Source organism: Triplophysa dalaica, chromosome 13 (genome assembly GCF_015846415.1).
Source record: "Triplophysa dalaica isolate WHDGS20190420 chromosome 13, ASM1584641v1, whole genome shotgun sequence".
Taxonomy (NCBI): domain Eukaryota; kingdom Metazoa; phylum Chordata; class Actinopteri; order Cypriniformes; family Nemacheilidae; genus Triplophysa; species Triplophysa dalaica.
In genome coordinates, this window is record NC_079554.1 from 9,101,111 (window position 1) to 9,125,531 (window position 24,421).

At 38.0% G+C, this 24,421-nt stretch overlaps 2 protein-coding genes across 3 annotated transcripts in view; both read right to left on the minus strand.

Moving 5' to 3' along the window:
* Positions 1-265: 265 nt before the first annotated feature.
* Positions 266-7,336, minus strand: vipas39 (VPS33B interacting protein, apical-basolateral polarity regulator, spe-39 homolog). Its single transcript, XM_056765304.1, has 19 exons — positions 7,270-7,336; positions 6,850-6,942; positions 6,615-6,723; positions 6,406-6,537; positions 6,285-6,323; positions 6,133-6,197; positions 5,937-5,993; positions 5,737-5,829; positions 5,592-5,625; positions 5,400-5,502; positions 5,194-5,221; positions 4,507-4,580; positions 4,322-4,397; positions 3,270-3,392; positions 2,538-2,579; positions 1,940-2,116; positions 1,724-1,813; positions 1,543-1,647; positions 266-750 (listed from the first exon to the last, which is right to left on the minus strand). The coding sequence occupies exons 2-19, from the start codon at positions 6,940-6,942 to the stop codon at positions 730-732; spliced, it is 1,461 nt and encodes a 486-aa protein (XP_056621282.1). The 5' UTR covers positions 7,270-7,336; the 3' UTR covers positions 266-729.
* A 6,111-nt stretch (positions 7,337-13,447) lies between these two features.
* The window catches only part of cdc42bpb (CDC42 binding protein kinase beta (DMPK-like)), a 66,892-nt gene continuing 55,918 nt past the window's right edge, over positions 13,448-24,421 (minus strand). Inside the window, exons 21-37 of one of the 2 annotated variants that reach the window (XM_056763979.1) lie at positions 24,347-24,421; positions 24,050-24,124; positions 23,839-23,944; positions 23,477-23,613; positions 23,182-23,321; positions 21,666-21,747; positions 21,365-21,581; positions 21,182-21,244; positions 20,492-21,088; positions 19,591-19,688; positions 19,392-19,476; positions 18,254-18,374; positions 18,056-18,173; positions 16,666-16,857; positions 15,602-15,707; positions 15,425-15,495; positions 13,448-15,121 (exon numbers count right to left, since the gene is read on the minus strand). In XM_056763979.1, coding sequence (XP_056619957.1) covers positions 14,993-15,121; positions 15,425-15,495; positions 15,602-15,707; positions 16,666-16,857; positions 18,056-18,173; positions 18,254-18,374; positions 19,392-19,476; positions 19,591-19,688; positions 20,492-21,088; positions 21,182-21,244; positions 21,365-21,581; positions 21,666-21,747; positions 23,182-23,321; positions 23,477-23,613; positions 23,839-23,944; positions 24,050-24,124; positions 24,347-24,421 — 2,412 coding nt within the window. In that variant the 3' untranslated portion in view covers positions 13,448-14,992. The remainder of the gene's footprint in view (positions 15,122-15,424; positions 15,496-15,601; positions 15,708-16,665; positions 16,858-18,055; positions 18,174-18,253; positions 18,375-19,391; positions 19,477-19,590; positions 19,689-20,491; positions 21,089-21,181; positions 21,245-21,364; positions 21,582-21,665; positions 21,748-23,181; positions 23,322-23,476; positions 23,614-23,838; positions 23,945-24,049; positions 24,125-24,346) is intronic. The other variant, XM_056763980.1, reaches the window with a different exon arrangement.

A 24,421-nucleotide genomic window follows, 5' to 3' on the forward strand; every position in this document is an offset into this window, starting at 1 on the left:
TCCAGATTTCATAAGTGAAAGGAAAGAAAAATGAGTTTGTCTCCAAAGTCTAAACAGCTTATTTTTTAACCATATACATTTGATCTAAAATATTTGACATTTGAAGAGGACAGGTTGATGATTCAAACCCCCCTAAATGACACCACAGAAAACATTCTTACTAGAAATACACATTTATTGTATGACCTCACTCGACATTTATTGTAACTGTGTCGGCAACCTGTCATCGCTGAGAAAACTTGATGATCAAACACAATACCAGACACACAATCTTTAGGTTTTTTATTAAAACAAATCGGTCACATATTCATACACCTTACATAATTGTTTTGGATTTGTAATACATTTAAAAAAAAGAGGAAGAGGAATGTTCATAAATAAATACATGTTTGAATAGAAAGTTATAAGGGCTTGAGAGGTGAAGAATATGTTGCACACTGGCAAGCAAGCAACATTTTTATGTTTAAATAGTGTTCACCTGTACAGTTGGCAGAAGATCACTTGGCAGATTCACAATCACACTTTATACATTTGCGAGAGAATAACTCCATTAGATCAAGCAGATGTTGATGCCCTGGTGATGCTGAACAAGCTGAAGATCTCAGTCCTGTTTGTCTCACCTTAACTGTAAGACTCATAATAAGCAGCTGTATGAGGTTTTTGTGAAATATTGTCTATGAGAGATGTCCGTAACAGCACATCGCTGCATGCTTTGTGCAAGCGTCCATGTCAGTTTTTCCATCTGATTTGCTGAAGCGAATAAAATGGCATGTGTCATTTTAGATACCATGTTAAAAATATCTCATATATATATATATATATATATACTGTATATATATATATATATTAATAACCAGAACAAAATTATAAAAATAACAAAATATATCAGTAACACTTTACAATAAGGTTCTATTTGTTAACAATTAGTTAATGCATTAGCTAAAATGTAATAATGAACAACACTTCTACAGCATTTATTAATATTAATTCATGTTAATTTCTGCATTTACTAATACATTATTAAAATCAAATGTTGTCACTGTTAACATTAGTTAATGCACCGTGAACTAACACGAATAACTGTATTGACATTAACTAACATTAAAAAGGATTAATAATTGCTGAAAAACTAAATTTTTCATTATTAGCTAATGTTAACTAATGGATTTACTAATGATAACTATAGCATCTTATTGAAAAGTATCATCTTCTTATACAAAACGTCATCTTTGCCAGACAAGTAATTTTCACTTAAAACGGACTTTGGGAAGTGAAAATATACCACTGGAAAGACTTCTGATCAGTTGGGTCTATGTTTAGTTTTGTATAAAAAAAGTGAAACTCGAATGTGACAAAGCACTTTGTCAGGCATCATAAGCAGACTAATGACCCCTATTATAAGGTATTAATCAATTTTATTACAGTAATTTCTTCTCCTGTCATCCAGAAACCTCTCACTCACACTGTCATGTGACAGCGTAGCTCTATTTTAAAATAATGAACAAGAAAATAATTCAGAAGTGGCTGTTCTCTTCCTCTTACCCCATTGCTGAGGATTTCTTGGACCTTCCTGTACTCAACAGAGTCTCGCTCCAGCTTTGGTACGTACACAACAAGCTGCTGTCGGTCCTTCAGGTCCCTGTACGTCTGAAGGATAAAATGCGTAGTAGGTTACATTCATATACCATAAAGCAACAAATGAAGAACTGAATGAAAAACTCACATTGATGACAATGTCATGGCATTTATACTTCAGAGCCATACCGAGCTTGACCTCTGTGTCATCGATGAGGTTCACATATTCCTGCAGGACCTGCACATCAAGCAAAACTGCATCATAATGCGATTCTCATTGCTTATTGATATGTCACATTGCACCATGGGAAGGTGGAGGGCAGAGAGATAACTGAGCAGAAACTCAGTATAGAAACTGAGGTACCGATATAGGTGCGTTGTTTTTGTGAAGGATGTCCACCACTTTGTGAAAGCCAATGGGGGATTTCTTCTTGGTGTAGCCAAGCCAGTTTTTGGTGTTGAACAAACTATCCACATCAAACCATAATCTTAGTTTAGCTCTCGCGCCAAGAGCTGTTAGAATGTACTGCTTTTCTGAAATCTGTCAGAGAAAATATGGCACAGCAGTTAAAGGTCTTGGTTAAGTGTTTGACAAAAACTCAAAGGAACTCCATCTCAGAAGAAAAATTGTTATTAAACACTGTTTTCGTTACTTGGACGTATGGACGCATATTTCTCACCATCCTAAATGTTGATATAAATTTAGGCTTATTCTTAAATACATGACATGACCAACAAGTGGCTAGTACACATGGGAAGTCCTTCAACACTTTTGAATGACCGTGTGAAAAGCTGATATATGCAAAGAGTCACTACTTTATGAAAGATAAAAATGAAGGTTTTCAATATTATTATAAAATGTGGAAATTAGTAAACGTAAAGATAAGAGTGTGAAGAAGTTTGGCAGGTTAATGGATTATAAATAGTACAAGTGAAATTATATTATAATAGGACCGTCTCACCCTGAAGGTTTTTCTAATGTTTGCTGGGCTGCTGTAAGTTCCCTATAGTTAAAAAAGACAAACCGATTAAAAGCTATTGTACATATGCCATGAGAACTGAAATTGTAACAAACATTCCAAGTTAAACTTTTAATATCAACTATCAAATTGGATCCATTAGAATGTGTATATATACAGCTGCTGCCAAAAGTGATGTCCAACTCTGGACAATTGACATCTTTACTCTTTATTTAAATGTATTTTTAAAGACTCATTACAGAAATTGAATTCATGTTGTCAAGTTGTTTGAAACGAAACAAAACTAAAGCTCAATTTTGAGACAAATTTTAGGAGGCTTGGCAAAAGATAACAACCAATACATGAGCAAAGTTTACAAAGACATAACCTAGGAGAATGACTATAATCCCAAAAGAGAGTATTCACAAATATTAATATCAAATAAAACTGCGCTCAATGTATGCCTTTTGTTTTTCTATTAGTTTTTTTACTATAATATTCTGTAATATGATACATTCCCATTAGGTCAAATATTTGTATCCAATAAATACCTTCAATGTTTAGAGGGTCCATTTTGTACAATATATAGTTTGAGGGTTTATTGTCCCCAGAGGGGCATTTAAGCAAATATTGTACAAATATGCACAACGAACATCACTTTTGGTTACTACTGTATACTGTATATACACTCCAGAAGATAACACAGTAGTTTCTGAATAGAAGTGCAGAATGTACCTCAGACTCTCCATAATGGTAAAAGCAGGAGTAGTATAGTGTGGTGATGATTGGCATATTTAAGATAGATGCTTTTCTTGGAAACCTTTTAAAGATTTCACCATCTGCCCTCTTGTCACTAGCCTGAAAAGCAAACATGCCAATTATATACATTTCAGAACGTCAGGAATGGGAAAGTACATGTAACTTCATGTTAACCAACAGCCGGTTACACTTTATTCTACATGTCTTGTGTTACAGTGTAATTATATATTTAAGTACTGAGTAATAATTATGAACCACATGTCCTTACTATTGGGTTAGGGTGTGGATTAGGGCTAGTTATACTGTACTATATGTATTTATCCAAAATGTATAGTTAATACTAAAGTAAATACATGTAGCATATGTATCAAGGGCACAGTGAAATGAGGTGTTACCCAAAAAAGCCTGACCTCAAAGTAACAAATGCTGATATTGTACAACCAACAGTTGGAAACCACAATTCTAATGTGCCATAGGAAAAGTGTCCAAGCCTTTCAGATCACAACCCATAATACATCAAGGAAACATCTGCTTTGTAACCCAATTTGCAAGGAGCCTATCCTATTCACGTTCATCCGTACATAGAGAGAGACCCATGACCCTGCACATCACATTTAGAAAAGAGGAAGATTGGGGAGGTAAAGAGGAAATACCTCTTAAACTGTGCAGTAAGGTGTGGTGCTTTACTCTGTTCCTGCTTTTAATGAAGGAACATAAACCCAATAACGGTCTTGTTTCTAGTGTTTCTTAATTAATTAAAATAACTTCCTCATATTTTCGACCGTTAAACACCCAGAGGCAACTGTTTAAATGAATAGTTCACCCAATAATGTTTTTTATTTATTTAATCCATACTTTACTCCAAAATGTATATAGTCTTGAGTATATACTGTAGGTTAGAGTTTATCCTCCATGTTATTAAACTTCTATTATTATAGAGCAGATATTGAAGGTAAATGAAAATTGAGTTGGTGTTTTTATGAATTTGAATGGTTGTCTATACCAAATACATGGAGTTGATCCCTTACCTCTATGATGATTTGTCTCTCGAGGAGTGTATAGTGGTCTTGAACATGAATGGCATCGTCTTGAGAAAAAGGAAGGCTGAAAAACAAATTCAAACAGATCTGTTTGTCAGAGGTGGAAGGTAGCATTGTACTCTACTGCACTGCATTGACAGTTCACTACGGCGTACGGCGTCATTAATCTTTACCTGAGACAACTTTTCAGGAAATCTCTTCTTCTGCCTTCATCCTTAATACCCAAGTTCTCTTTGTATTGCACCAACTGTTTAAAATACAAAGGCAGACAGTTTAAGGAAGTGGTTCCCAACAGGGGGTCCAGGGCCACCCCAATACACCTCAAGATTATTAAAATTAGACAGAATGAGCAATTAAATGCATTTTTCTTAAAAAACTATTACTTTTATAATGAATAAACATTTTCTAGTAAATGACAAGCTCTAAAATATTTTATAGGGCAAAAAAATATGAGTTTTTGTGAGTGGAAGGGGGGGCCTTTGAATATTGTTGAAAACAATGGGGGGACTTCGAAAGTCAAAAAGGTTGAGTACCCCTGGTTTAGGGTTTATGTAATCTAAAAGCAAAACATAACATCTTAAATAAACTTTTAATGCATCAACAGAAATTCCACATTATTTGACCTTTCCACTTGATATAAATATCAGTGATAAGATCATAAAAGATAAATTATGATTATTTATTTAAGGTTACGCACTTTTTTCAGTTTGGGAAAATTTAGAAACTAATTTCATCTCATTTTAAATAAGTCTAAAATTATTAAATAATTTGTTATGTGAATATTGACATGCATTCAAGCAAAGAGAATAGTGAATGTTGTTTAATCAGTAACAACTGTCAGTTAGCACCACCATACATACCGCCATATCTTCCGTCCTGCCGAGAGCCCTGAGACAAGGACCAACGCAACACAGATAAAGAAGTTGTAAATTATTCAAATAAAATATACTGTATGTGGTCTGTTGACAGATTAAAGGGCAAATGTGTCCTATGGTGTAATAGTAAAATTTAGAAAAACAAACAACAACAACGAAGATAAATCTTCACAGATCGAAAGTAAACTTACTTCAGTAACTCCACCAGAAGCTTCTGTTCTCCCATCTCTTTTAAATAGTGAATGTAATGATGCAATGCCACATCTCTGGACATTAACACTCGAAAGAGGATATCTGCATTAATAACAAATATGATTTTCAAGAAATTCTTCACATGTTAAAAAAAGGAGCAACGAGTGAGCATATACCGCAATATTTCTCACCTTTATTTAAAGACTTTTTTAAATAGATCAAGACCTGAAACAGGAAATTGCAAATGCAAAAGGATGTGATTAATTGAACTAACAACATAGTGCTTTTCCAGTACTCTATATGAAATGATGATGTCATTGGTCATGTGATGCTCACAGCAGTGATGACATTGCCATCATAAAGAGCAACTGCTTCATCAAGAAGCAAAAGTTTGTCCTGGAGGGAGCGGAACTTCTCCAGCGAGTACGCCTGTTGAGACAGCAAAATTAACCAAACATTTAGATGTCCATAACAAACTTGTTAAAATGACTTTCTAGTGCAATAGCTAAAATTAATAGATCTGTACTGCCCCCTACCCGTCCTTTCTGCATTCTCCTCACTGTTTCCTCAGGACTCAGGTCGCTGACAAAATCCTGTCATCATTTTTTTAGAAAACACATCAATATTAGAAACAAACATAATAATGAATAACAAGAATTGCACAGTGGAAAATCTCCCAACTTCTTTATCCTTTACATCCTTGAGACGTTTAATATGCATTTTTGTAATTACCTTTCTATCAGATTTGGGTTTTCGCAGCTCTGGTGCATATGTTCTTATAGATGTTTCACTAAAAGCTAGAAAACAATGAACACACACACACTTTACTATAATGGAGAATTTAGACTATAATCACATTAAAAACTTAAGTGATTTGAACTCACACTCTGAGAAGGACTGAAAACCACCCGATTTACTTTTTGCTGTAAATAAAAACAGATAAGAGAAGAAATGCAAGTGTGTACTAAACTAATAAACCAAACTTTCATTTCCAGTGTAGATTACCTCTAAACAGAGAGCTCAGCGAGTATCCAGATCCCTGTTTGGACAGTGAAGAGGTGGTGTCTATTTTGGGAAAGCACGGTTCACTGCCTGATCGATTACTGGAGGCAGTCTCTTTAACTGACCAAGAGATACCTACAAACAAACACTAAAGCTTTTAACATCATGCAGATGAAATATAGACAAAAACGAATATCAGAAAGACAACATACTTCCCACAGGTTCTCCACTCCAACTGACTTTCTCAAAATTATCATCATCATCATCATCAGCAGCAGCATCTATCATAAGGCTGTTGACGGCCCGTTTGGACTCTTTAAGCTGTGAGAAGAGAACAAAACATTGTCTCAATAATAGTGCATGTGTAGTGTTAGAGCCACGGACCATTGTGTCCAGTCATGCGGTGACCTGTCTTCATAGGGCTCCGCAGAATCACCATGAACTTACCCGTGAAAACTCATCGTCTTCATCATCAAATGTGAAAGCTTTTAATTTGGACCTGTTCCAGTACTCATCATCTTCTGGTTTGGCTCGTGTCATCTAAAAAACATTAGCACCACTGTTTACTTACAGCGAGTGTCGCTTCTGAAATGACCAAACTCAGAAGTGTTTAGGTTTACGTTACGTGACATGCAAACACGACACATACAAATCTAAATACGCATCCAGTTGTCTTCATTTTCTTAAATATATTTTACATACAGATATGATTCTGTCATCTCAAACTGCACCTACAAATATATGGAGATTCGCTAGCATTGCAATTTTTAAGCAGTATTAATTAACGATACCGGAATTATAACTATTTGCACATTTGATCATAAATAGACAAAATCGCATGATATGATTGATATTTTACAGACTAACCTTCTTCAACACGAAACGTCAGATTTGTGTCTTGTTACTTCCTGGTAGCAACATGCCGCCAAAATAAAAGTCTGACACATAAAAGCACGCGAAATACCGTAATTTCCTTACAAAGTCTGCTGCGTAGTTTTCTCTTTTTAAACAAATTCATTTGAAAGTTTACCCACATCAAATTATGTTGTAAACTTAAGTATATTACAATTATAATATAATTAAAATACGTTCGTCCACTATATTTTTACAGTAGTCAATTAAAAACCTGTAGTAACAGTATAGCCATACTACAGTAAGGTTCAAGACACTTACTATAATTTAACAGATCACTTAACACTACAGCATAGCTACTAGTCACTATAGTATTTTAACTATACACAGCATATACACGCGCTTTTAAACTTTTTGATTAAAACAGAGAAATTCTGCACACAGTATAGACATATACATATAAAAGGTAATATTTGCCTATTATTTGTTTGGTTACAACTCATCCCTTTACCTTTACCCAGTGTCTGTGTAGTATCTTTTAGCAAAAAACTTTAGCCTAAAGCTTAGTTGTGTCTTATACGTTTATAAAATTGTGCTGTAATTTATTACATAAAAAAATAGATTTTAGTAGAGTTTTGGAGGATGGCATCGCCCTTGTTGAAAGAAGACATTCTCCTTACTCCTTTAGATAAATACTGTTGTGCATGTACTGTTACTTGTTCACCACGTACAGTACAGTAAGATTATTTACATTTTCTACTATGGTAATTTAGAAAGGGTAACATGACTAAAACTGCCTGATCAGAACTCAGTATTTCACTGAGCCAAACTAAACAAAATAAATGTTTGTTGAATAAATATTTGATCAGACTAATTCCAAGAGTAACAAATAGCTGTTTTACCTGACCTTTTTATAGTTTCGTAAAATTCTGCGCTGTGGTCATATTCATTTTCATGTAGCATCAATATTCTAGTGTATATTTAGCTCAAGCAAATTTTGAGCTCAAAGCATTTATTATGATATATCTGTATATTGCAAAAAAAACAGAAACTGTACAATTTTTCACATATTTTTTTACAGTTGTCACTGTCAGAAATTTTTACACATTTCTGTAGAACAGGGAAGGTGGGATGAAGCGATAAAAACGAATATGATTTGTATTCATTTCAAAGGCAACAAATGTTTAAGCATATATTTATCTTACATGGACCTCTTGTTATACAAACTACTTTGTTATTTTTTATTTTTTTTATTTTTTTTGCCAAATCTCAAAATTCTCCTATGGTGATTTTGCCTCAAAATTGTTCAAATGTTTAACTTATTTGGATCCACTAGAAAAGTGCACCCAAAAATGAAAATCCTGTCATCATCTACACACCTTTGAGTTGTTCCAAATCCGTATAAATTTCTTTGTTCTGATGAACATATTTGGAAGAATGCTTCTAACCAGACAGATTTTGCCCCCCATTGACCACAGTAGGAAAACTACAATGGTAGTCAAAAGTCTCCAGAACTGTTTGCTGTCCCACATTCCTCAATATATCTTCTTCTGTGTTCAGCAGAACAAAAATATTATGAAGTAATTATAAAGTAAAAGGTGCCGACTCTGATAAACACAAAAACACTTTGCACCTTAACATGGTGTTTAACCAAAAAATTATATTTTACTGCATATTTGTCAACCACCCATATATGTATATACATCAAACAAATCATTTTAACTCTTTACTTCCTGTTAACTTCTCGTGTCTCTATACAATAGTTTATAAAGCCTAATCTGATCTATTCGCAACAATTGACCTCTCCTACAATCGCATTTATGTCTCCAGACTTCTCCACTATTGACGTTATAATGTAGTTTATTACACGTATTAAGTCGAGAGGAAACACCCTCATCGCTTGCTCTCCCCGCGGTCCGTGGGTTAAAATGAGGCCCTCCACTGCCTAGTGAAGTTTAGCTTCTCCTGCTCGGATGAAGCACTTCGCTTCGTTTTTAGCTTTTGCAGCATGGATGATGCGACGACAGCCAGAGTACAACAGCACCAGTGCCCTCACCAGCTAGAGATGGAGAGGAGAGAGAAACAGCCAATTCAGAGGGTGGGGATTATTAGGAGGCCATGATTGACAAAGGCCAATGGAGGGAATCTGGCAGGACACCGGGGTTACACCCCTACTCTTTTCCAGATGTGCCATAGGATCTTAAATGACCACAGAGAGGTAGATTGAAGATTTTGCATCACTTCCGGCCGTAGCGGTATCCCTCCAAGCAATGGGCGCCGTAAAGGGGTGGAAGGTTAGGACGATTCTAAGGGCCCAGGCTGATTTAGGGCCCAGAAGAGCAGACCCCCTTTATATTTTCCTATTTGTAGGGGGCCCACAAATTTTGGTTTCCATAGGGCCCAGAATTTCTGGCGGCACCCCTGCTCCTAGCAGCAACCGTTAACCTGCTCTTGAGTTGCTCTCTGCGGAAAGATGGAGAGCTTCTCTTCCAGGTCAATTGGATTTGTTTTGCGTAATGATTTATTGAGTTCGCTGCTATCCAAAAGTCACATTTTCTTACTTTAAAGAACTGAAAAAAATTGGACTGGGCAGCCAACCACAAAGAATCTTGAAAACGGTTCCCAATCAAATGTTATACAAAAATGAATTTTATTGATTTTGTATTGATTTCGTATGTTATCAGCTTGTTTGTAGTTATATTAAAAACAATAATGTAGTAATATTTTAAGAAATAAAATATTTATATAAAATATCAGTGGGACTATTTATCATTGGTTGGAGGGACAATGTGACTGTCAGGTCTGTTTAGTTACGATGCCAGTCGCTCAGCCCAACCTTACCATACAACTTCATTATCAAACACTCGTTTTTTCTTTTTTCATTTTATTAAGAATAAATGGCTTCATAATCTGATAATGTGATGGGGAACCTGCAATGACATGAAGTGGTCAATGAAGGCTTTACCCTCTACGCCACTGTAGACATGGCCAGTGTCATTCTTAGATCTCTATTTCAATCTGAAACTGGTGGGCAGAGTTAGTGTATAAATCCTCTGCTTCCAAGACTGGATATTTGTAAATAGACACTCCGTAAAGGTATTTGTATTAGTTTACCTACAAATACAATGTTAAACTATATGGTTACTATAGTGAGATAATAGAAAATTTGCAGTTAGCCTACTATGGTTTTACTACAAATAAAGTAGCTCGCTTTGGAGGAAAGCGTCCGCTGATTAAATGACTAAAAGTAAAACCAAAAAACTATGATAAAGCATGATATTTTTTGTAACGGCCAATAAGTGCATTTTGGGAAACTCCTCCGGTGCTGATGTATGTGGACTGTGGTTGCTGCATTGAGAAAGGACAGAGCATACTGCAAGGTTGTCTCTCTATAGTGAGAGGCACAAGTGCTTACAAGAAACAGGCAGTGGCGTAACGTCTGGGTATGCAGGTCTAATACTGTAGAAAATGACTAGATGACTGATCTCAGATCTGGTCTACCATAGTCTACCATGTCAGGTCTACTGATCTGGATTCAGTGTCTCTTGTGAAGGGGAAGTCACAGGTTTCACTTGTGTCGTTGTGTGTGTCAGAGGAAGATTAAGAGCTGCTGCTGGAAAAACACTTTTCTATATCACACAAAGCTCATAAACTACAACATGTAAAACACAATGGATGTCATCCCACAGGGACTTGACCTTTCATTCCTGTGTGACAAATATATCTGAAAAACAACCATGATGTATAAAATGCATTGCATATATAATTTAAAATATAATACGATAACTGGAGCTCACTGGCTATATAACACACCGTTCATTACATAGGGTCTGTCTACACCTCTGAAGACATAGTTTTCGCTTCGCTGTGAATTTCGCTTCTCGTCCAGAGGATGTCGCCATTATTCAAGTTGAATTTTGAAATTTGTTTTATTTCTTAAACATGTTTCAAGTTGTTCATGATTTCACTGTTGAAAATACTTTGTTTTTATTTTTACAGTAATGTTTAGCTACTCAAAGTAAAAGTATAAAGTAGTTTAAAACAATTGTGTGGGCTATCTTCTACCATGGACTTCTACGACAATCTGATTGTGTTAAATCATTCCACATATTTACTTATTACTGGTAGGACAATTTGAGAGGGTATTTTAAACTGTAAATGAATCCTATACCTGTTTATTTTGTGCTGTAGGATACTGTAAACATGTTTATTTTAAGCTGGTATTACTATCTGATAGGGTATTTGCATTATAAAAATCATCCTTCCTGTTTATTTTGTGGATGTGGTTTAGATTATATGAAATGGGGTCATATGATACGCCTAAAACAAATATTATCATTTGTGTAATGTGTAAACACGATTTAAGGTTAAAAAACGCTGTATATTCAACATGCCGTGCAGACTTGTATCTCCTCTTCTCCCCGCCTCTATAAAACGTACAGATTTTTTTCCAAAACTGCATAGTGATTGGTCGAATACTGCAAGCATGTGATGGAAATGTGATGCTTTTACCATATTTGGAACATCAGGTTCCAAATCAATTTTACTGACAGGTACTCCCACCATACTTGCGTATACATTTGGGTGGTCTTAGTCGATCATACCATGAGCTGACGTAGATTTGTGGGGGTGTGGTTACACGAGGTATTTCAGGCAGGTTCCGAGAATTTAATTTTTGCAATATTACGTCTCTAATACATGCATGGTCAATTCATTCATTAGGATAGCTTATTGGATTGGACTATTTGCTGGACTTGAGAGGCTAGACCCACTTTTTGAGAACATCACTACCACTTCTGACATGATCCATCATGAATTTCACCTGTTCCCACTTGTCCACCTCCTGCGCCGTCCTCCGCTCTACTGACTGCTGATGCATCTGCCCTGCCATTCACTGAGACATCCATAGCTCAGTCAACCAGAAGTGCTCCAGATTCCCTCATTCAAGTGCCTGAGGAAAATGTCAGTATTTCCAAAATGATTCAGTGGTTGATTTCACCGTTTCCAAATACATCCTTTGAATGCATACGGCAGACAGCGAACAAATATTTGACTTTATCAGGCTGTGGATAACGAAAATGTGCCAACCTGGCAGAATATTGTGGAGCTGAGGAATGTTATTGTCACTCTGTTTTGAGTTGATCCTGCTTGCAAGCAATAAAATGTTTAAAGACAAATCTTGGTCTCATCTCTCTGGAAAGTTTCCACAACACCCTCAAGGCATTTTGGGGCAGCCCATAACCTTCCGACTGGACCCAGCCCCTCTGCCACTTTTGCTACCCACCCTACCCCTGCTTTCACAGTTTCTGCGTTCCCTACACCCTCTGCCACACCCATTTGTTAACTCCGCAGGCCAATGTTGCCCCAACATCTTCTGCAACAATCCAGCAACAGCATAACCGGTTAGAGTACAGAAGAGTGGAGGCGAACACTTGTAAAAATGTCGTTAGTTTAGAACAGAAGACAGTGGATACAGCCAGCACAAAGGGAGTTACTGGCCAATTAGAGACATTAAAAAAAATGAACAGTGGCTTGAGCAAATATTAAGCAAATAGTTATCTTTATACATAAATGTATTAAAAACTGTTAAGGTATACAGATATTTAAATAGACGAATAATAACATATTAACATATATATGGGACGCTGACGTGACATGGCATTTTCCCTGTTGCACAATCATGGCTGTGACTACGTCTGGAACTTGGTTCATGAGGACAGTTTTAACAAATACGATCAAATGTACACTTCTGAAGTTTTGAACAACTCATTTTTAGTAACTTATGTTAAGAGCTAAGTGTTATGCCAGTACCTTGTATTCCGTGTACGAGTAATAATACTGAAACGTATAAATGTGTTAAAATATTTTTGTTTGTTTTTTCTGAGTACCGCCGATGGCAAAAAAAACCTTGATTTTCGTATTCAGCATGTTCTACTTCATACAGTACTTTATGAAAAATATGTTACATTGTGTTATATAACTTGCATGTAATTCATAAGTAAGATAAAGTGCCAAATTGACCTCCATCCATCTGTTCACTGAGCCCACCTTATTCTCTGTCATGTTGAGGGGACCAATAATTCAATGTGATTTCAACTCATCCAAAACATACACCGTAGATCACTATTACTGCAGCGCAGGTATGAATATCAACAAGAACATTTTCAAAAAACATACAGATTCAACAAAAAAAGCACAACAGGTACTCGTTTATTGTTTGTTCAAATTTATGTGGCTAACAAGTCAATAATTACAAAGATTTCAACCTGTGATTTTTTTCTCTTTTAAAGTAAAAGCAGTAGTGTTCTGAGGATAATCTTTCATCTGATGAAGCAGACAAGTGAAGTATGGGGGAAAAAAACATTCACACAAAATCAATTCCTGGAACTAAAACGTGTGCAAGGTTCTTACAGTGTTTAAGAAGGGCGGGGGACAAAATAATACATTACCATCAGCCTTAATAAAACCACTGAAATGCTTGAGCAGACAGTTTATTACAGAAACGAAAGTTGGCACAGAAGGCACACGCGAGTGATAATGGATATGCCAGCCATGCCTACATTTCCTACGTCCTCCTCAGGTATCAACAAACAAATTCATATCAGCATCCCGATAGGAGTCTTTAACATTGAAATGTTGAGAGGCTGATGTATATAAAACATCATAAACCAGACTCAGAGCATGGCTATGATGAAATAACCTTATCACATATATTTTTTTAAACTTTTCTTATTAAATAGAGCACACAAAGCAGCAGCTTGAGAGGAACTACTGAAATCCTATGAATAATCTGAGCAGTGTGCCGTTCTCTTTTTTAGTCAATATTATTATTATTATAACACTTATCTCTATGTAAAGTATGTTCCTTTTGTTGCTTTCTTTTCCTCCTGGTGATAAGCAGTGTCGCACAGACTAGATATTTTTGAGGGAAACATCTAAGTTAAAACTGTAATATTATAAAGGCTGGTTTAAAATGCTAAACTGGAGAGAGAAAATTTTGAACAATAAAAGTGCCCTCTGGTTTGTTTTAAAACCCACAAAGTCAGACGCAGATCATTGTCTTCGTGTCACTGATCTATTGCTCTTGAGATGAGGCGAGCCGTTTCACTGGTCCCTGAAGAGCAGTGAGGAATTGTTACACTTGGTTTGTATACGAATGTCATTATATGTCACAGTTCGTTCTTCTTATCTGCTTCTCTCTTCCGCCCCCTTTATGCGTGTTGAACTTCTTGATAATATACATTTAAAAACAGCGCAAGAAGTCTCTTTTCCTTTTCTGCTAATAATCCTCTACGACAGATCGGTTCAAGAGCGATTCTGACACAGCAGATGCATCTGTTCATTTCCTAAAGTAATAAAGTAATTAACAAAAAAAAACTTGCAGGAGCATGGCATGAAATTAAGATTTAAAATAAAAAAAATGTCCATCATACTGCTAAATCTGACCCTGTTAGTGATAATACCACAACATCTCCACCAGGGGGCAGGCTTTGTTTTTTGAATAGCAGGGATGTGTTGCCCACGCCTGGCAGCACACACCAATATGAGGGCGTTCCACTCGTGGTGATACGTCATCTCTGCCGCATCCACCCGGCAACAGGAACAGGGGGTAAACTTTAGGCCCTCATGGAGGATGAGCAGTAGAGTCTTGGCACTTCACAAGGAGTCCTAGCAGAGCGGATGGATACTTGTGGTGCCTGATGTGCGTGGAGGGCGGGAAATGGGACGTCGTTCTCGCTCAGCCGTCCAGGCTTTGATCCAGGCTGTCCAGAGTGAGCTGACTGCGGTGTGGAGAGTTGGGGCTCGGAGGGCTGCTGGGGTTGGAGCTGTTGGAGGGGGTGGAGTGTTTGGTGGAGTCAGAGTCGGGCTGCAGGAGGAATAAACAGACAGGATTGATAAACTTGTCAAGTAGTCAAGACTGGTTTATTATTTACAATGCATGGACTTTAAAATGTATTGTTTCGTTTAAATAAATGGGCTTGCGTGTTTGCTGTGCTGGTTCTTTTTCTTTTTTAAATGAGAACTGGGGCAGTTATTACGGACTACAAAATCAGGACACAAGAGAAGTCTCTCAGTGGCCAAAAGCACCTCAACGCACCATAACATCCATCATGTATTAAGCAAGCATGCAAAATCTGGGGCGAGCCAAACACACCCATATCTGTGTTACCTCTCTTTCGTAGTCTTGATCTTGATCAGAAATACTGCGAGACGACCCCGCTCCTCCAAAATCTCCTCCTCCTTAAAAATAAAGGACAAATGAAACCACAGAGTTTCAGGCGTGCAATATATTAGGTGTCTTTGACTTGAACATTGTCGCTTCTCTTGCAAAGCGAATTGAACCTACCTGAGGCAGTGCGGGTGATGTGGGTCTTGCTTTTCTGTTGCCGAGAGATGCTAGATAGAGGGCGGGGCTTTCCGGCAGATGGGTCATCCTGGGAAGGCATCACACTCTGTAGCAAAGATACATGGAGTTTGGTCAATAATGCACTTACACAGCAAGAGTACATGATTATTTTTATGTTATTTCTCCTTTCATTGAGATCAGAAAACTGTTATCTACATGATATTATTATTATGTATATATTATCATTATATTATTATCTAGAAGAAAAGAACAAACTTTAAAATAAGCTAAAATAACTAAGAATTTAAGATTAATATATTTTTTATGAATATACATCTTCCTAGTTGTAACATTGCATAAAAATTGTATCGCGGCCTTTACATTTTTTGGGGGAGGGGCTTTAAAATAAAAGTTGATACCCAATGATCTACATGACATCATTTGTGGCATAACGTCAATTACAAAAAAAATTCTCTCGAAAAAACGGGAACTCATGCTTACATAAGGCGGTACTCTGACGGTAAACAAGCGCTTTCACTATAAGAGTTTAAAAGCTGAAAACTGAAGCTCAAATTGTTTTATTGAATCACTTGAAAAATGTGCATTAAGCTGTTTTAGGTGGGTAGAACGTCAAGTGATTGACCACCATAATTTGTGTGTTCGTTGTTTATAATGCATAAAGCTTTGCAGACTTTTTAAGTACCTTGGCCCTGTTCAAAACAAAAAATCTGACTGTAAATAAATTAAATAAAATGTAAATAAATTGAGAAACCCGTCCAGTTTATAGGGTAAACCACATCGTGCCACAAACAAATATTTTCTGATCGCAGAACTTTTCTTTAAACATCATAATGGGCACCGTTATCACCTGCTTAAACTAATATCTTTATAAAATTCCCCCCTAAAAACAATCACAGTCATTCAACTGTACCTAAACCAAGAGTTCAGAAATGATATAAAATAGCAGGAGAGGGAGGAAAGGAACTATGGGTAGGGCGGGGATGGGAAATGGGGAGGAAAGGAAGAGGAAGTGGAGGGGGGAGGGGCTGGGGTTGCTAGCCTACCCTTCCCAGGGAGGATGTGGAAGGAGAGGAGGAGGAAGAGGAGAACTGAAGCAGGCTCTGCTGTGAAGAAGGCTCTTTCTGCAGATAGAGCCCGGCAGAGACGGGGCTCATGTGATAGACGTGCTCAAAGTTGGTCGGAGGGGAGATCAGGGCGTGATGGCGAGAGGATGAGGGGGAGGGAGTCTCGCTCTGCTGCTGCCACGGCAACCAGAGGACAGAGCGAATCCACGACCAGAGCGAAAAACAGAAGTGAAGAGGAGAAAAGAGAGAGAGAGAGAAAAGGGTGTGAGGGTGGAAGAGTGGGGCTGGCTTGCTTTGAATAAGAAACATGCAGAGAGAAGGGAGAGACTTTGGTGCTGTGTTGACAAATGAAAGTAAAGGATGTTAGGGTGAATATAAAGCATGAGCGGCCAAGTTGACCTTAATAACACAATTTTACTAGTAAAAGCGTTCGAACCGTAAACGGTCTCATTTTTTAACTATAGATCCTCATTGTTCATTTAAGATTTGGTGTTTGAGCTGAAGGACTGCACAGGGCCTATTTGAATCCACTCCTGATATGCCACCAACCTGTTGAGCTCTCACATATCTGCTTAAGAAACCCTGAAGACCTTGAATAGCTGGTTTTGGTGTGTTTGATGTACTAAACTTTGCGGGACGGAGGGCTCCCATGAGTGGATTTATACAGCCCTGGACTAAATTGATCTACAACGTTATAGATGTGACATTTTCTGATTCTCACAACTCGAAAAATGTCAGAGAATGTATTTAAAACCAATATATTGAATCATCTGTTTATATTTTACTAAACCCTGATTAAGAGCCCAGACATAAGAAAAATATCAGTCTATGTATGAGTTCAAATTTAAAAGAGAAGTGTGTTCTGCGGAAAAAAAAAAGTCAGTTATGGATGTGACAATTCACTTACCAAACTATTAAAAACACTGTTCAGACTGCCTTCTACCATTCCATTAGTTGGTTATTATTCCTTCTGGTTTGCACATTTTAATTCACAGAAATCCTACAATGTATGCAATCTCTCAAAAATGTACATAAAACGGATGGTATAATATATTGGTAATAAATACATTCTCTAAGAATTTATATATCAAGTTTTGACGGCAAATGTCACTTCCATAATGCTGGGATTTCCCAATGCTGGGGAGACACTTAAAGTTTTTGCAAGGCCCGAGGGACTCATAGGAGGATTCAGCAACACATCTTGGAAAAACTTGGGCTTTGTTAAAGGGCTTAGGACTTTCAAAAACTCTTTAGATGATGTGTCGCCCCATCACGGACCTCCTGTTACCAGGCCTTTCAAGGTTAGCTCTCAGCATCAAATTGACAAAGTGAGAATGGGATAGAAATGGTCTCAGAATAAAGACATTACCAGGGGTAAATCCATGAGGACCTGCATTCCATCACCCGGGCCCATGTGAGCAACGTGGTTGAAGTTGGTGGGGTTGGAGATCAGCTTTGATCTCATCTCAGGATCCCTCAGCATCTCCCTATAAAACAAAAATAATGTAACCCGTAGAAGTGCAGATGTGACGAGGGGTGTGACATCAGCATCTTGAAGCTATCTGACCTTCTCTGCTGTAGCCGATCCTCCTCTGGCACTTTAAAGAGGAACTTCCTCTTGCTGCGTGTCCTCACCATCAATTTCTTGCTGTAGTCTGAGGTCTCGGGGATGGTCAGTTCACAGCCGTCTGCAAAAACAACAGAAGAAAGGGTTAGAATTGGGAACTTAACGATTTTGTTATAGGTAACGTTGAGGCTTGTGTTATATATATATATTGTGTCACAGGATTATCACAGGAACAGAAAGCTATTTTAAAAAACAAACGCAGTAAAAGCATGGCCAATGAATTGGATTTTTTTTCTTTGACACATTTTCCAATGTTGGGTAAATAAAGACAATGCAGGAGACGACTCGTCATCGACAGAAGATCTGCGATCGTAAGCTCACAGCCGCGGGTGTCTGTACAGTGGAAGCTGTTGGCAGCGAGCCTGGAGGAGGTGTGACGAATGAGGTCATTTCGGTTTATTAAACAAAAGCCTCTTTATCGAGAGGGCAATCTGCCAGTGTGGGTAGGATGTGAATTGTAAATGGAGCAGAAAGGGTGGAGCCATACATTTAATTACCTGGATAACTCTTATAGAGACATCTATAACTAAGAACTGTTGAACTTTACCAGAAATGTCAAGTATGAGCCTGTGTGAGCCTGTTAATATACACCCCTCTGTCACAGGAAGCAAATGATTGACACTTTATAGAGGGCATATTTCTTTATCTCGGGACTATTGTAGGAGACTTTAGCCATCATCTCAGCAGTTAAAGGAACGGTTCACCAAAAAAAAAATCTGTCATTTACTCACAGTCGAGTTGATTTAAATCTGTAGAAATGTGATTGTTCAGATGAACATAGAAATATTTTTGAAAGAATGCTTGCCATTGACTTGTAGGAAAAATATAGATGGAAGTCAAAAATTGTCCAGAACTGTTTCCTTTTCTACATTTTTCTTGTGATCAAAAAACATTAGCATTTTTTCCTACTATTGGTAGTCAATGGTGGCGATGGACTGTTTACAGGCATTCTTCCAAATATCTTTCTCTTGAGGGCGAGTAAATGATGACAAAATTTCATTTTATTTTGAACTATCCCTAAAAGCGAACAAATCATTCAGAAAACAAAACAAAAGCGTATGGAGGGGTGCCATCAGACCTGAGGAGTTGTTGCTGAAGTAGATAAGATGGGGCTGCTCGTTGCCCAACATGTTCAGACTTCCCTCCACATTCAGAGGTCGAATCTACAGACAGTACACAGTTAAATCAGCTTTCACATTATATATATAAACAATATTTAAAACCCAAAATCTTTATTACCTGTAAAGCACCTACAATAAATGAGAAATTTGACTCACCTTTCTTAAAGAAATGGTCTGGACCCATTCTGTAGTTTTGACATCAAACACATCTAGTCCATAATCACTGTACACGGTCAGGTAGTTGGAATTTGAACCTATAAAGAGAAAATGTGCATTTAAATATACCATATTTCATATTTATGATCAGACTGCACTAGATGAATCATTCTGTGGTTCTTAAAGACTGACTAACCTGCTGTAAAACTGACTTAATGTCTAAAACAGACGGAAAATGACAAGATTTACATTTCACAGCCAATCAAAACAAAAAGGTTTGGACATGTTCTCTGTTTGCACGCTTCCTCGCGCTCATAACACGGCTGAAGAGCGTAAACACATTCATATTTTCATGACTACAGTGACGTTTCTCCAGATGGGATTCTTATTGTGGTTGTCCGAACTTGACGGATTTGTCATGAAATATCCAATGTTTCTTAACATCGATGATCAATCTTTACAAGGCTTGTCCATGTGTGATGTAGAATAAACTCGAGAAGTGGGACTTTGGTCAAATGGGTTGGGACACAATGCCCCAAAATAAATAAGTAAATAAATAATTTTAAGTAAATGACGCACCATGTTGCTTGTCGCAAATTCTAGAAAACAGTTGCTTTGATGCTCTAATACAATGGCTCTAAAACTTTTTTGCAAAGCCCCCTTTTGGCCCCCACAAATAAAAATGTATAATCTTAAACTCAGACATTTAATAAAACCGAAACCACATACTATTATTTACTAGGGTTATGAACTAATGCCTTTTATTTATTCGATTCATTTAATCAGTTTGATTGCCCAAATTGTATGATACATTTCTATATTTAATTTAATGGCACAAAAACCGTGCCCCCCTGGATCCCTGTTGGAGAACCACTGCTCTAATAATATCCCTGACACTTACTGCAAGCAAGCGGCATGGCTGGCCACATCAGCTCCTGCGTTCGAGACCTCCGTCCCTGAGCGTCCACGTACACTCCCAGCTGACTGAAGCACAGCAGAAATTCATTGGCCCCTACTTCCATAGCGTGCAGGGCGTCCATGGGCGGTTGGGCCAAAAACGCTAGCGAGGGGTCTGCGGGGCTCACCAGACTGACGGGGGAAGACTCTCCCTGCATGGCGAGCAAAGCAAAGCCTGATGGGTATCCCACGCACAGCCGATCGCGGACGATTCTGAGCCACTGGGCGACACCGGGCGCCTGCACCTCCCACAGTTTGCGAAAGTGAGGCTTTGCACGTGTGATTTCGTAGCATTGGACCTGACGCTTTACACCAGCCAGAAGACACGCCGGGCCACCCGGGTGTAGGGTACCTATAGTCAGAGACTGGCAGCCTTTTGTATCTGTGAGCTTAGCATCGAAAGTGCCTTCGACACCTTCTAACGCCGCCCAGGGGTATAAGTGGACATGACGGCTCCGGCCGCAAAGCAGGGCCACCATCTTCTCTTTTGGAATGAGTTCAATCTGGCAGACCTTTTTACAGTCGGCGGCACGAACGATGACTGAAAGAGAATTGTGGGAAATTAGCAGAACGTTCTGGAACAGTTTAAGATGAAAATAATGGCGGAAAACAAAGAAAAAAGAAAGAACTTTACCATCTCTGGTGATCTCAACTACAAACAGGCCGTCTTCGGTCCCCAAGGCGACTCGCTCTCGATCTTCAGAGATAAAAGCAATTCAAGAGAGAATGAAACAAAACCCAACAGTTCTTGAATGTGCGCTCTTTCTCACACAACCACCCATAAAACTAGCATCACATGAAATACCCCGGTACTCACCTACGATGGCAGCTGATTGTGTCGTTTTGATGGCGGGAAGGCTGCTGTCGTAAGCCTCGTGCAGGAGATGAACCACACGGTTCTTCAGGTGGTTCTTGGCCAAGATGTTCTGCAGACCCTCCAGGATTCCCACCCACTTCCTCTTCTCCGCCTCGCTCTCAGCCAAGACCAGCAGAGGCACCGGTTGGATCGGGGAGTTCAGAGCGGATGATGTTAACTGCACAGTTCAGAAAATAAAAGTAAATTATCAGAGTGATGCACACACATGCAATCATAACAATACATATTTTAAGGAGCATACCCTGAATATGCAAGGAATGTCCTTACGGCTGGCATGGATCACGTCAGAGGCCAACACAGAGCTTACAGAAAAGCCCTCATCCCTGGAAGAACAAGGGTCAGTCACAATTGTTACTAAAATAAAAAAATATTCAAAACATACTTTTTCCCATACAAACTATTGGTAAATGGTGAACTTGAGAATCAATATTTACAAAATGTATCCGTTTATTCCTTGTATTAATGACAAAACAACACAAGCTATTGTGTCAAAGATGGCGCTGTCAGCCTAGCTGCGAAATAGCACCTGTCACAAAAACATGAAGCACCGAAACCCACAGTTTTGTCTGTGTGGTTTGATACAACAATTTTATTTGTTCTGATGAACACAGAGAAAGATATTTGGTAGAATGCTCGTAACCAAACAGTTCTTGGCCACAATTGACTACCACAAAGAACCATTACAATGATAGTTAAAAGTGCCCTAGAACTGTTTGTTTTAACAAATTCTTCAAAATATCTTCTTTTGTGTTCAACAGAACAAAGAAATGCGGTCACACTTTATGTTAAGGTCCAATTTTGCACATTCGTGCGAGTCACTTTTGTCATTTTCAGTGACTTGTGCCAAGCCGAATAAGCTTTTAATCATTCTCATGATATGATTTTTGATATCAACAATTCAATTTCTACTAGTAACAATTACTATATTTGATATAAATAATTACATTTTCACTAGCAAAAATGTGAATTCTTGATATCAACAATGACGTCATCACTCACAGAAATCTGTATTCTTGATATAAATTTCAACTAGTAATAAACTTAATTCTTGGTATCTGTAATACATTTTTTACTAGTTAAATATTCCAATAGGCTACGATTCAATTTCAGATATTAATCATTAAGTTCTTACATGTTAAAAATCTTATTTCAGATATCAGAAATGCAGTTCTTACTAGTAATAAACATTATTTTTGATGTCAATAATTGTGTGGTTACTAGTGATCATATCTATTCGTGATATCAACAATTCAATGACTACATGTAAAAATGCTAATTTCTGATATCAATAATGTGATTGTTACTAGTAAGAAAGCCATTTTAGATAACTACTATTATTCTCAGATTTAATGATAAATGATTCTGCTTGCCATAGTGACTCGGTGTGGTTCGCGTTGCGAGCACTGCATTAACAAAGCACACCGCTTGGCTGAAAAGCAGCCGACTGTACAAGAAGTACATTAGCATTTGCAAGTTTGCGTTACGTTATTTTATAAAAATGTTATGTATGTATATAACAATCTGTTTATGTAGTTTTAACTGTTTCTATGAAGGCTATGATGAAAAATTAAGGTGGAGGGAGGAGGATTGACAGGATTGTGACATGATCGCTTTAGCCTCACACACCCAATTTGAGCGTAAAACATGCTGGGTGTTTGTGTTATTAAGATTAAAAATGTGATTTTAGCACATAGAGAAAAGACCACAGCTCATTACTAAAAGAGTGTACATGATGAGACCACATGACTAATTCTGACCTCAAGTCGAGGACTTGACTGGCCATAACAACCGGCTGAGTGGATTTCCCTTCAGGCACCTCATAGAGGAAAAGTTTACAGTCACACACTACAGCGTAGGCTCTCTGCCAGCCCTTCTTCACTCCTGTGGGCTTTGGGATCTGAAAAACACCAAAATAAATTTCAAACAAGGGTAGATTAACAATGCACAAATCTTTAATAGTCAACTATTGTTAATGTTTGTTTTTAATGCAGTTTTTCTTGATTGTCATCATTCAACCCCAAAAAACAAACGTAACCACAATATTACCCTCACCCTGACAAAGCCTTTGTAAGCTGTGCCAATGCCTCTGTGCACATCAATACCCAGAGGTCTCTTGGCCTGCTCCGGAGGAATGGGGCAAAGCTGCGGCGCGTTGTCTTTACACGACACGTGGCAGATGAAAGAGCATACTAAAAGAGACGAGGACAGATGCAATGAGGAACTGGAGATTAAACATGCACTAGCACACGCATAGTTCAAAAGAAACACTCTTTAAACAAATGAAACATTTTCATTGCCTTCTGATCAAACCTCAAAAAAGATCACAAGCTCCTTATCTTCTCAAACAAAGCCAGTTTGTTTTTCTTCTTATCAAAGATATTTATGCATCAGTGATACCCGGCTGGCTGGCTTACCTTCGCAGGCGTAGCCTTGTCGGATCTGACCCACCATCAGTGAGGTACAGTGTGTGCACTGGGTCGGGCTGGAGAAGGTCTTGATGCTCAGCTGGTGAGCTTTAGGCTGTTGTCACAAACAAATGGAAAACAGTTAAAGCAATAAGTAAAAACTGAAACCAAGAGGCAGAGCCGAGGGTGGAAATGGATGGATTGGTGAATGAATATGTACCTTTGGTGCACTGAGAGTGGGCTGATAAAGTGGAGACGGAGCAGCAGGGGTGGTAGCTAGAGGCTTCACTGGTTCCTGGAGAATTAAAAAACAGTTACTGACTATCTAGTAGGAAAGCAAACGGTGGATATAAAACATTTTTTTATGTTTTAGTCAGCTTTTTTTGATTCGTCAAGCTTTTTCCCACCGATGATTAACCAGACTGACTAAACCTGACTAAATCAATGACCAACGTATCAGACAGGAAGTCTAAGAGTTATGGAATGTAATAGGAAGCCAGAGGAGGTGGACACTCACATCCTGTTCTGAAGCCACCGATGGGAAGGTTTCGGACTTCTGGGGTGTGGTGTCCATATCACCAATAGAACTTGA